Raw genomic sequence first — 12,929 nt, forward strand, 5'->3', positions numbered from 1 at the left:
ATACAGGGGTAGATTTATCTGGGGTATTGCAAACCTTCATGTTCCAGGACCTCTCGTGGCACTTGATTTTACTCTCTGCCTTCCCCTCCTGGACAAACCTCCCTGCATTTATTTCGAGGCAACCTCGAGCTGGATCTGAAAGGAGTCTCGGGTCAGGGGATTTAGAACAAGGTCTGAAAAGAAACAAAGCTGCTTTAGTTCACTTAGTGAGCTCGGTAATTAGCCTTGGAGTAACAAATGTTATCTGCACCAGCACAGCTCTGCGCCAAGTACAAAAACCACATTTTCCAGATGATTCCAGTGAGAAGTTTTTGACCCAAAGCAATTCAACATTAGGCCCCAAAGACTGCAATCATCTTGTATAAACAGATTGTTCATCTCTTCCTTTAATGCAGCAAGAATGCAAAATCCAGATTAAAGACCAACTGCAGAACCCCTTTCATGTCCTCCTAAGCTTCCAGAATTACAGTGAGAGAAGACTCAGTGTGTGTGAAAAGTATACTAGCTGCAATGATTCTGAAATAGTTTTGGTTTCTGGAAATACAGGTTTCAAAATTAATGTCTGGGGCCGCGTGCGGTGGCTAACACCTGTAATCCTGGCACTCTGGGAGGCTGAGGCAGGAGGATCGCTTGAGCCCAGGAGTTTGAGGTTGCTGTGAGCTAGGCTGATACCACAGCACTCTAACTCCTGTGACAGAGCAAGACTCTGTCTCAAAAAAAATTAATGTGTGATAGAACTTATGGTCCTAAGTGTCTGGGAGCATTCCAGGGAGACCACGTGGTTTCAGGGATGCAAGGTGAAGTAGGGTTGCTTACCATTAAAAAATGAAAAGAGGGTGTAAAGGAGTTGATTATGACATTAATCAGGATAGAGAGGCCACCACTACCCCCCAGTAAAAAAACAAAAGCAGCCTTATATAACTTCCTTGAAGTCCTTGCTTTTGTTTTTTTACTGGGAGGTGGTGCAAAGAATGCTTTTTATTTGCCCCAGGCAGACCACAGGACAGTGTTTAGGGGGTGAAAATCAACTTCACCTGGCACAGGGGAGGTGGACACTTGGCCTCTAGGGGTTCCTGAAGGTTCCTGAAGGGAAGCAAGAATGAAAACGACCAGCCAGCAGCAAGGCCTGCCACGGAGTACTCAGTAGCTTCCTAAACTTGACAGCCAGGTCTTTGGGTTGATTAGATGTCCCTTGACACCTTTAAGGAGCAGGAACTGGTTCTTAAGAGATTCTGTGATTTCCCTTCTGCTGCCCAGAGAGAAGTACTACACAGAATCACCATGCAGCAGTTCATTCAGCTTTATCCTGGAGAACACAACATAGTTAAGAGTGACTTTTTCCTTTTTTAGATAAGCCCATGGACTTCATTGCACAAGCCCAGGCAACGTGGCATTGTGTACTGCAGCCAAATCTTATGGATAGTATTTGTAGCTTGTGTATCCTGACTGCACTAGGAGAGGGGTTTCCAAATGATGACAGAAGGTTGTTCATTTGTGATTTGCCAAGTTCTCCATACTCTACTGGCTGGCTGCTGAAAACAGTTTCTCAGCTCTTTTTATGGGGACAACTTCGCCGTGCAAGTGGGGAGGATAGCTGCTTCATTGTTTTATATTACTCAGTGTATCCTAATAAGCCACATTTGTGACAGCTGCCTATCTCACCCTCTAAGAAAAAACCCAATCTCAGCTTGGTGTAGGGCCTGGAAAAAAGCCTCAGGTGTAAAAATTGACCACTTTTTTTTTTTTTTTTTTTTTTTTTGAGACAGAGTCTTGCTTTGTTGCCCAGGCTAGAGTGAGTGCCGTGGCGTCCTAGCTCACAGCAACCTCAAACTCCTGGGCTCAAGTGATCCTTCTGCCTCAGCCTCCCGGGTAGCTGGGACTACAGGCATGCGCCACCATGCCCGGCTAATTTTTTATATATATATCAGTTGGCCAATTAATTTCTTTCTATTTTTATAGTAGAGACGGGGTCTCGCTCAGGCTGGTTTTGAACTCCTGACCTTGAGCAATCCGCCCGCCTCGGCCTCCCAAGAGCTAGGATTACAGGCGTGAGCCACAGCGCCCGGCCTAATTGACCACTTTTGCTTTGCAAAACAGTCGTGTGTCTGAGTCTTCCCCTTCCACCCCCATTCAGATAGTTTTCTCCAGTCTATATCTGGTTCAGCTACTTTTCATTAGCTTGGGAGTTGGAGGAAAAGGGCTGAAAGATGAATAATCTAGCTGCAAATTATATTGTACAGGGTTGCTTTTTAAAATTTTTTTAGAGATGGGGCTCTCACTCTGTTGCCCAGGCTGTAGTGCAGTGATGTGATCGTAGCTCACTGCAGCTTCAAACTCCTGTGTTCAAGCGATCCTCCTGTCTCAGCCTCCTGGGTAGCTTGGATTATAGGCATGAGCCACCAGGTCCAGCTGAGGGGCTGATTTTTATGTGGTTTTCTAAATCCAGGCCACTGACATTTTCTTAGATTATTAGATGCATGCTCCCAGGCAAATGGCAATCAGAGACAAAGTTCACACAGGATAGAATAATTTGAAAGTTTGGCTATTTTAATTTCATTGTTCAAGGTAGTATGGTATAGTAAGTGGTTCATTTCTATCCTGAAGAAAACACTAACAGCTTCTAGCTAATGTAATTTTGTCGAATTCAAACATGACTCTTTGACCATTTTTTAAAAAAATTTTCTTTACATATTTTGATAAGATTTTTTTTTCCTGGAACATATTTCTTAAACCTTCAAGTAGTTTGGAAACATTTGACTCTTTGCTCATTCCCCTGGGCACAGCCTTTCAGAGCATTTATCCCACCTGTGCTGAAAAAATCTGTTCTCCTAGTGGGCGGGAGGGCTCCTTGGTGGAGGCGATCAGAGAGAAACAAGGAGCGAGCGAGCACTGTAAACTGCTTGTAATTCTCTTCATTAGTATGCTGCGATCCACCCCAGCTTCTGCAAGGTCAGACATGCAAGACAAATACTTGGCCGAAATAGCAGGATTCTAACTAGTGTAAAAATAGATTTTAAATAAAATAGAATCTCTATAGGAAAGAGAATTAGGTTATGCTTTACATTCCCACTCTTGCTTTAAGATATCTGTATATGTAAGTCCAAGGAGAACTTAGAGAGTTGGTCTGCCCTACGTAAAAATGAAGAATGTTTGAGTACATTCATTTTGCAAAGTTACAGGTAGGTGTTTTGGGAAGTGCTGTAGCACGTCCCACAAAAATGGATGGTGATACAGTTGGTATGTTAACATAGGTAACATATAAGACATGTAGGGCAAAGGGGATGAGGCCCAACCACAGGCTAAAAAACAATTCCAAAATTGAAATAATTTGAAACCTTTGGCTAATTATAAAGCAAAAAATAAAACCCCACAATTTAACAGTATATCTTATTATAATGCCTATCTACCTCTTCTGGAAGCTAAATTTCAACATGGGTCTCACATTAGGTTTGCTCAATTACCGCATGTTATGAATTATGTGACGTTTATGGTTCTAGAGAAAGTACACGGCCCCTCTGTTGGCCCACAACAAGCATTACAAGACTGTCTTAAAGGGGGCTCTGTTGAAATTCTAATTTTAGGATTTAGAAACAGCCTTTGGTTATATCTTGAAAGCATAATTGAAAATCTGCCCAAGCTCCCTCTAGCTGCAACCTGAACATGCAGCCCAATCTTTTGTAAACATTTAGAAAATACCGAACCCAGCAAAATACACAATTAGCTAGTCAGAGGCCTCAGTCTATATTTTCACATGGATGATAAATCTCCCTGCTTACTTTTGCTAGACTCTAGGAAATCCACTCTGAGATTTGAGTCTTGGAGCAGCTATTAAGCCTCCTTCTTATTTGAGGTTCACAATGACGTACAGAGTCACCAAAAATAAACAGTGGAACTGCCACCATTTTTCCTACACTGGGGCTACCCAATATGCCCCGGCTTGTTTTTCCTGGCTAGCCCCACAGCAAGAAGAGATGACTGCTGGTGACAAGCCAGCGCCTGGTTTACAACCCAGCCTCTTTTCATACAACGTTCAAACAATTCTTCAATTCCCCAGAGGAAGGGAGGGACCACAGTGATATGAGACTAATACTAGGGAATTTTCCTAACTCCTCAATAGCCAATGGGAACCTCTCTTTAAAGCAGCTGCTCCGACCTGAGGGAGGTTTGGTGCTTTAGTGCTAGGTAACTGTTACCTTTAAGGTAACAAAAAAAAAAATTTAACGTCTTAAACCTACCCCAGAACTGAATGTCAAATACACCAACTCCATAAATATAACGGAAAAATGCATAGCAGAGTTGGGGCATCTACCAAGCAGAAAGGCAAAATGGTCATTAGAATGTCTGCGCTCGGTGACCTGTTACCACCTTTGCAAACACTGCCCCTTCCCTCCGCTGTCCCGTCAGCACCCTCTCTCTACATTCACTACACCACACACCAGCAAATGAAAGAGCCAAAGACTGCGGCTTGATCCTCACTTGGAGTTATTAGGGCCACCCTCACATTAGCTGAAGGTCCCAGCACACCCGCGCTGTGCCAAGGGGAACAGTCTCGGGGATGTCTGTTTCTCTGAAGGTCACTTGCCCCTCTTGCTGCGGCCCTTCCTGGAGGGCAGCTTCCCACTGCCCCCTGAAGAAGGGGGGCTTGGAGCTGAGGCCATGGCGATGTTGATCTGTCCCTCCTGGATCTCCTGCCGAGTCTCAGCAGGCAGGTGGTTGATCTTTTGCTGCGTCTCCAGGTAGAACATGACGTCTCGCAGCTGTTCCTGGATCTCGGTGATCTGCAAATCTTTTTGGTCACAGGTCTCCTTCAACAGCCTCTCCTCCTCCTTCAGCTTGTTCTGCAGGAGGACTTGGTTGGCTCGCAAACACTTGTTCATTTCCTGCTCCTCTTTAAGCTCAGTGGTGAGTTTGGCCACTTTTGTGTTTAGCTGAGTGCACCTTTTACAAAACAAAGGAAGACAAAAGCACATTTTTCATTTGCTGACAGTCCCCTGTCTGCTCTGGGATTGAACGAGAAGCCATGACCTCAGAATCCATTTAGGACGGACCCCTTTCTCGAGTGGTGAGGGAGATTGATTGGTTTGCTGCCAATGTAATCAGCTACGCAAAGCAAGAATTTTGCTCTAGTTAACACAAATATACCTTCAAGACACTTTTTTTGGAGCATCATACATTTTTCAACAGCACAAACTATTCTGTGACTCATGGTAAACTTCAACTGCTTCTCTGTTTTGCAGTCACTGGTTAAATAGGTGTCTTAGAGATGACAGCTATGATAAGGAAGTTATGAGGAAAAGTGACATTCTTGGAGAGTCAAGTGCTCTGACCTCACTACATTTGCTGGAGAAGAAAAAAAGGTGCTTATTCTAACAAAAGGGTTTTAAGAATTGGGAGTGCCCTATTTTTGATCCTCAATCCTACTCATAAGTGAGGAATTACAAATTAAAACAACATTTGAGATACCATTTTTATGTATCAGAATGCCAAAGATCTCAGACATGGGAAAAGAGGCACTCCTATACACTGGCACTAGAGCATGAAGTGGTACAAACTCTTTGGATGTCGACTTGGCAATATCTATAAAAATAAAACATTTGTACGCCTTTGCCACAGCTATTTTAATTCTAGGAATTTATCTTATAGAATAGATATACTCGGGACTGTGCCAAAAGACACATGGACAAAGATGCTCATTACAACAATGCCTGCAGTAGTGTAAGACTCAAGACAAATGTCTGGTACATGCACACAGTGGAATACCATGCAGCTGCTCCAAAGATCAGCACAGATCTAGATGTGCCAGCAAGAAAAAAATCTCTAAAATGGAATATTTTACCAGGGGGAATACCTACTATTCTATTTTTGCAGAAAAAGATTTATGTATCTAGATATTTATGCAGGCAGAGCTAAAGATCTGGAAGAATAATTAATATTCACTGGTATGGTTTATAATGGTTACCTCCAGATAGCATGATTTAGGGGATGAAAGAACTTCTAGTTGTTTTTCTTTTATTGTGTCCAAGTCTCACTCTGTTGCTCAGGCTAGAGTGTTGTGGCATCAGCCTAGCTCACAGCAACCTCTAACTCCTGGACTCAAGCAATCCTGCCTCAGCCTCCCAAGTAGCTGGGAGTACAGGGATGTGTTACCATGCCTGGCTAATTTTTTCTATATATATGTTTTTAGTTTGCCAATTAATTTCTTTCTATTTTTAGTAGAGACGGGGTCTCGTTCTTGCTCAGGCTAGTTTCGAACTCCTGATCTTGAGCGATCCTCCTGCCTTGGCCCCTCCCAGAATGCTAGGATTACAGAAGGAGCTACCTCGCCTGGCCAATGATGCCATATTCTAAAGCTCAGCCAGCAATTCCACTCTTGGGTGTATACCTAGCAGAAACAAACACCATATCTAACAAAGAACAAGAATATTCATACTTGGCTGAACTTCTAGTTTTTACTTTGTAATTCTTTAACACAGTTCAATTTATAAAAGTGCTGAAACTATAGGATAATTTTTTATTTTTATTAATGTGGTAATGTTTTTACAATAAACTTTTGGTGATATGTTCTGTTTGGAGTGATGAAAAATTTTGAGGATAGTGGTGATTATTATACAACATTGTAAATGTACTTAATGCCACTAAACTGTACATTTAAAAATGGTTAAAACAGCAAATCTTATGTTCTTTCTACCTCTCTATATAAAAACTACAATTTAAAAAACTTTTAACAATGGGTGAAAATGGGTGAAGGGCATATGAAAATTCTTTGCACTATCTGTGCAACTTTTCTGTAAATCTAAACTTATTCCAAAATAAAAGATTTATTTAAAAAACACAAAACTTTCCAAGGACTAATTATCCTCCTTTAATTTATTTTCCATCCATTTCTTTGGCGGTAAAAAGCCAATTATTTTTGTGAGTATAACTTAAACCAGAAAAGTAATTTTAATCAACAAAAATTTTATCTTCCCAAATAATGTTCTTGCCATACTGTTTTATGAGGTTTTTTGCTTCATACTCAACACTTTTGGCCTTTAATTTCTGCATAAGGCCATAGCATATAAAACCTCCAGGTTAGACACAGTCTCCTAACTGCCAGTTCTCAGCCACCACATCTCAGAGAAGCTGAAGGTTCTGGATGCAAAGAAATTGCTTTCTACAGGCAAAAATGGAAGACATTTGCATACACCGAAAGCACACAGCTATCCAGACAGAGTGCTGTGTTCCACATGGCATCCATCTGGCATAAAGCGTGGCATTTTTTTTTTTTTTTTGAGACAGGATCTCACTCTGTTACACAGGCTTCACTGTAACCTCAGACTCCTGGGCTCAAGCAATCCTGCTGCCTCAGCCTCTCAAGTAGCTGGGACTTTAGGTGCGCACCACCACGCCCAAGTAATTTTTTAATTTTTTTGTAGAGACAAGGTCTATGTTGCCCAGGCTGCTCTTGAACTCCTGGCCAAAAGTGATCCTCCCACTTTGGCCTCCCAAAGGGCTGGGATTATGGGCATGAGCCACTGCACCCAACTGGCCCACATTTTTTAATAAACAAGAAGTCACAGTAAGTTTGCTCCACCTATAGAGGGACCCCTGAACACCTGGTGATACATACACTTTAAATGAGGGTGTTTCCATAGGAATGAAGGAAATTATCTGTTTATAGAGCCTGTTACAATAAAATGGCTAACTTAAAAAACAGACCAATTATACTTACTTTCTTTCCACAGACTGCTTTTCTTTTAGAAGATCATTTAATCTGTGCTCCAGATTATCACATTTCTCAATTGTTTCTTTAAATTTGGTCTTCATGTTGTTAATCTGAAAGAACAAGCAGAAATCAGATTCATTTCACAAAGGCAAAATTGTGTAGTCTTGGGGCTAACATCATAATTTTCCCCCCAATTATCTACACATAACTTGACAAACCACATTTAGAAAAGATGAGATAATCACTTGATAGAATTTCTGTAATAGGAATAAAAGTGTCAAGAAATCTGTTTTTTCTCACTATTTCTCTATACCAGGATGAACAAGGGATCTGGAGCTTCTGAATATCAAGCAGAATTGCTCACCCTGCTGCCAGCAGTATCTCATTCATTTCTTTCTTTTTTTTTTTTTTTTAAATCAGGGTCTTGCTCTGTTGCGCAGGCTGGAGTGCAGTGGCGTGATCATAGCTCACTGCAGTCTCAAATGCTTGGGCTCATTTCATCTTCCCACCTCAGCCTCCTGGGTATCTGGGGCTATAGGCTCATGCCACTATGCTAATTCTTAAAAAAATTTTTTGTAGACACAAGGTCTCACTATGTTGGCCAGGCTGCTCTTCAACTACTAGGCTCAAGAGATCCTCCCATCTTGGCCTCCCAAAGTGCTTGGATTATAGACATAAGCCACCATGCCTGACCTTGTTTATTCCTTTTAACAAACCTGTGCCTTAGGTAAATCAACTTTTTTTTCTTTTTTCTTTTTTTGAGACAGTCTCACTCTGTTGCCTGGGCTAGAGTGCCATGGTGTCAGCCTAGCTCACAGCAACCTCAAAGTCCTAGGCTCAAGCAATCCTACTGCCTCAGCCTCCTGAGTAGCTGGGACTACAGGCATGCGCCACCATGCCCGGCTAGTATTTTCTAGATATTTTTAGTTGGCCAATTAATTTCTTTCTATTTTTAGTAAGAGGGGGTCTCACTCTTTCTCAGGCTGGTTTCAAACTCCTGACCTTGAGCGATCCACCCGCCTCGGCCTCCCAGAGTGCCAGGCCAGTAAGTCAACTTTTGACACAAACTGAAGCTTAGAAAAAGGGGAGTCAGTATGTCCAACGTCATCCAGCTAGAGTATGGTGGATCCAGGACTGGACCCAAAGTCTGGGTCCAAAGCCAACTTCTAAAGTCTTCTCTGTGCTACACTGGAGGCCAAAGCTCTGTAGCAAAGGAAAAGTGACTTCCTGGCTAGATCTAAACTATTAGTAGAGATCGTGTATGTGATGCATGCAGAATCCATCATGGCAGAGAAAGGGTCATCACTTTTAACCCTTCTTTTTAAACATTTTCCATACAGCCTACCTAGCAGATCTCTAAATAGTGCTGGTTTTAAAAAAATAAGTAACTGTTTTGTAGAAATTAACTTTATAGCCAACCTCATTAAAAACAACCTCATTAAAAACCTCATTGGAAAAACATGTAAGAAAGATTTCTAAAAGTTCCTCTATGTCATGAAAATCAAAATAGCTTTATAATTGCTCTAATTCTAGTTTGTTATTAATTTTCTCTTCAATATTATTCTAAAATACGAGACCACTAGATCCTTTTGACATTTCCTACTAAACTGACTCCTGTCGTTTAAGGAAGTTGGGAAGGACAGAAATTACTATCAATAGGAACCAAGCTCTATATGTTTTGGTCAATAAAAATACTGAGAAGTATCATTAGGGGACTTCACCAGTACTGACTACCTACTATGTGTTTTTCGTACATGGCCCCAAGAAAACCAAAAGCATTCAAGTGGCTATGAGCTTCATTTTCTAGAACAGACTCCATTCACATGGTATAATAATTGTATATACTTAAACCACTGGTGGAAATAAATAGTATGTATACATGAAGTCCACCATGAATTTCAACCTTGATCTACTTCCCTCCCCACATTAGTTTTTTATGAGGCCATGAACAGGAATCTCTGCCAACAGGACCCTGGGTCTAGATTCCTGTTTCTCCCTGCACATGCTCTGGGCTCAGCGCGCTAATGGACAGGAGTGGGACAAAAGGCTTGCATCACCCATGGACTTATGGATAAACAACATTTGTTATTAGAAAACAAAAGCATCCTTTCAAGCCCTTCAGAGCTTTCTATTTAGAGCTGCTCTTGCCTACATCTTACCCCTACCTAAAAGCAAACATGAGTTTTGCAGTTTTTTGTTTCCCTGCCCCTTAACTTGTTTTTCACTTGGCATGTCTTAGGGAATGCAATAAATCCTAAAGAACCTTAAAGAGCAGGCCACGTGTTGTGGCTCTCACCTGTTATCCTAGCACTTTGGGAGGCTGAGATGGGAGGACTGCTTGAGCCCAGGAGTTGGGGACCAGTCTGGGTGACATAGTGAGACCTTGTCTCTAAAAAATAAATTAATTAAAAAATTATTCTTTCGCTGATTTCTTCCTAAAATAAAAAAAAAAAAAATTTAAAAAAAAAAGAATCTTAAAGGGCAGAGAGAATCCTGAGCTCAGCTCTCAAGGGTCTGCACAGGGGGAGGGGGGACATGGGCAATATACGTAACCTTAACATTTGTACCCCAATAATATGCTGGAAAAAAAATGGGTTTGCACCTCCCGGAGTCCGTTACTTGACACCAAGTGGCAACCACCAGTGCTTTGCCTCAACTGTGCACCCTCCTCGGAGGTTCATCCTTCCCTGCACGTACTCCAATCGAGCCCTGTTCAGAACTTGTTAGTAAGTCAGGTGACCTTGAGCACCTCTGGAAAGACACTTCCATTGCTTTGAAGGTTCTTGTAAGAATTTCATCAATAACTTTTTTTTTGAGACAAATTCTCACTCTATTGCACAGGCTAGAGTGCCGTGGCATCAGCCTAGCTCAGAGCAACCTCAAACTCCTGGGCTCAAGCGATCCTCCTGCCTCAGCCTGCGGAGTAGCTGGGACTACAGGCAGGCACCACCATGCCCGGCTAATTTTTTCCGTATATTTTTAGTTGGCCAATTAATTTCTTTCTATTTATAGTAGAGACGGGGTCTCGCTCTTGCTCAGGCTGGTTTTGAACTCCTGACCTTGAGTGATCCTCCCGCCTTGGCCTCCCAGAGTGCTAGGGTTACAGGCGGAAGCCACCAAGCCAGGCCCATCAATAACTTTTAACTAGAAATCATTTTAAAGCTGGTGTTAAGCATTAATATTTTAAAAAACTTGATGTCTTCCATTTATAGGCATACCCAGAAACAGGTTCATGGCCCTGACCACTAAGCTCCAGGATAACTCTAGCATCGCAGGGTGCACTCCAAACCGGCTCTGCAGCCTCCATCTGAGGCCCAGATATCAGTGGTAACTCACAAAGTTACTCAAGTCATCACTAAGAAATTTTAAAAGCCTTTATTTGATATTAAGGGAATCACTGAATTACACACACTGTCCCTAAGTCCAGAGAATGGTTCCTAGAGCCCTAATTATATACAAACCCTCAGGTGTTCACCTTCTTTCTCAGTGTTCCTTGTCCATGCTGGAGACAGGAAAATCAAGCAGGCAGAGTCATACAACTTTTCTCTTTTACTATGATGTAGAAGTAGGAAATGGCATCTTCTTTAAAGGACTAGTTAGTTAAAATTTGAAAGCTGCTGCCCAAGACCTTCAGGGTGAACACTGAAGCTCCAACATCTCTGCCCAATTTTATTTCCTTCAATTTAGAAGTGCTCAGACCATATCAGCACCTCAGAAGTCCACAGTCAGCTTCTAAAAGTAACTGTTTCCAAGTTGAAAGACTCCAATTACAAACTCATGTGTATGTACTTGTATTTTTATTTATTTTTTAATTTTTAATTTTTTTTTTTTTTTTGAGACAGTCTCACTGTTTTGCCCGGGCTACAGTCCCATGGGGTCAGGCTAGCTCACAGCAACCTCAAACTCCTGGGCTCAAGCAATCCTTCTGCCTCAGCCTCCTGAGTAGCTGGGACTACAGGCATGTCCACCATGCCCGGCTAATTTTTTTTCTATTTTTAATTGTTTGGCTCATTTCTTTCTTTCTTTCTTTCTTTTGAGACAGAGTCTCACTCTGTTGTCCAGGCTAGAGTGCCATGGCATCAGCCTATCTCACAGCAACCTCAAACTCCTGGGCTCAAGCAATCCTTCTGCCTCAGCCTCTCGAGTAGCTGGGACTACAGGCATGCTCCATCATGCCTGGCTAATTTTTTTTCTATATATTTTGTTTGTTTGTTTTATTTTGTTTTTATTTTATGGAGGTACAAGTGTTAAGGTTACATATATTGCCCATGCCCTCCCTCCCCCCTTTTTCTATATATTTTAGTTGGCCAATTGATTTCTTTCTATTTATAGTAGGGACGGGGTCTTGCTCTTGCTCAGGCTGGTCTCGAACCCCTGAGCTCAAGCAATCCTCTTGCCTCAGCCTCCCAGAGTGCTAGGATTACAGGTGTGAGCCACCAAGCCCAGCCCATACTTATATATTTTTTAAATGGAATTACATAAGGCATTAGAAAACCTGCTTGAGGTTAAAAAAACAAAACCCCTTTATGATCACAAAATACCAAACACACGAGCCTTTAAAGCCAAGGTTTCTTTTTAGAGACAAAACAGTTCTCCACCTGTTATTAGACTGAGAAGGGAAGATTCTACGATTTTTTTCCCTATACGCTGCCTCCCCCATCCCACCAGCAGACTGCCCTGCAATGTGGTATTTCGGCAGTCACCAAACCAGAGACTTACTTCCTCTGCTGTGTCCTTCTCTATCCGAACTATCTTGTTTTCCCAGTAGATTCGCTGAGATTCCAGCTGGCTTGTTAGTAAATATGAATACTAGAAACAGACAGAATAAACACCAAAATGTCACTGTTGTCAGTCTTTGAAATCCAATTAAAATCTGACCTTTAGGCCAGGCACGGTAGCTCATGCCTTTAATCCTAGCACTCTGGGAGGCCAAGACGGGAGGATCACTTAAGATCAGGAGTTCAAGACCAGCCTGAGTAAGAGCAAGACTGTCTCTACTAAAAATAGAAAAATAAATTAATTGGCTAACTAAAAATATATAGAAAAAATTATCCTGGCATGGTGGCTCATGCCTACTCAGGAAGCTGAGGCAGTAGGATCACTTGAGCCCAGGAGTTGGAGGTTGCTGTGAGCTAGGCTGACACCATAGCACTCTAGCCCGGGCAGCAGAGTGAGACTCTGTGTCAAAAAAAAAAAAAAAAATCTGACCCTTAATGGTCTATAG

The 12,929-nt window shown here is 42.0% G+C and overlaps 1 protein-coding gene across 2 annotated transcripts in view; it reads right to left on the bottom strand.

Annotated features, from left to right (window-relative positions):
* Positions 1–2,526: 2,526 nt before the first annotated feature.
* The window catches only part of BRAP (BRCA1 associated protein), a 30,259-nt gene continuing 19,856 nt past the window's right edge, over positions 2,527–12,929 (bottom strand). Inside the window, exons 10-12 of one of the 2 annotated variants that reach the window (XM_075996563.1) lie at positions 12,425–12,514; positions 7,712–7,815; positions 2,527–4,938 (exon numbers count right to left, since the gene is read on the bottom strand). In XM_075996563.1, coding sequence (XP_075852678.1) covers positions 4,575–4,938; positions 7,712–7,815; positions 12,425–12,514 — 558 coding nt within the window. In that variant the 3' untranslated portion in view covers positions 2,527–4,574. The remainder of the gene's footprint in view (positions 4,939–7,711; positions 7,816–12,424; positions 12,515–12,929) is intronic. The other variant, XM_075996564.1, reaches the window with a different exon arrangement.

Source organism: Microcebus murinus, chromosome 22, assembly GCF_040939455.1.
Source record: "Microcebus murinus isolate Inina chromosome 22, M.murinus_Inina_mat1.0, whole genome shotgun sequence".
NCBI classification, from domain to species: domain Eukaryota; kingdom Metazoa; phylum Chordata; class Mammalia; order Primates; family Cheirogaleidae; genus Microcebus; species Microcebus murinus.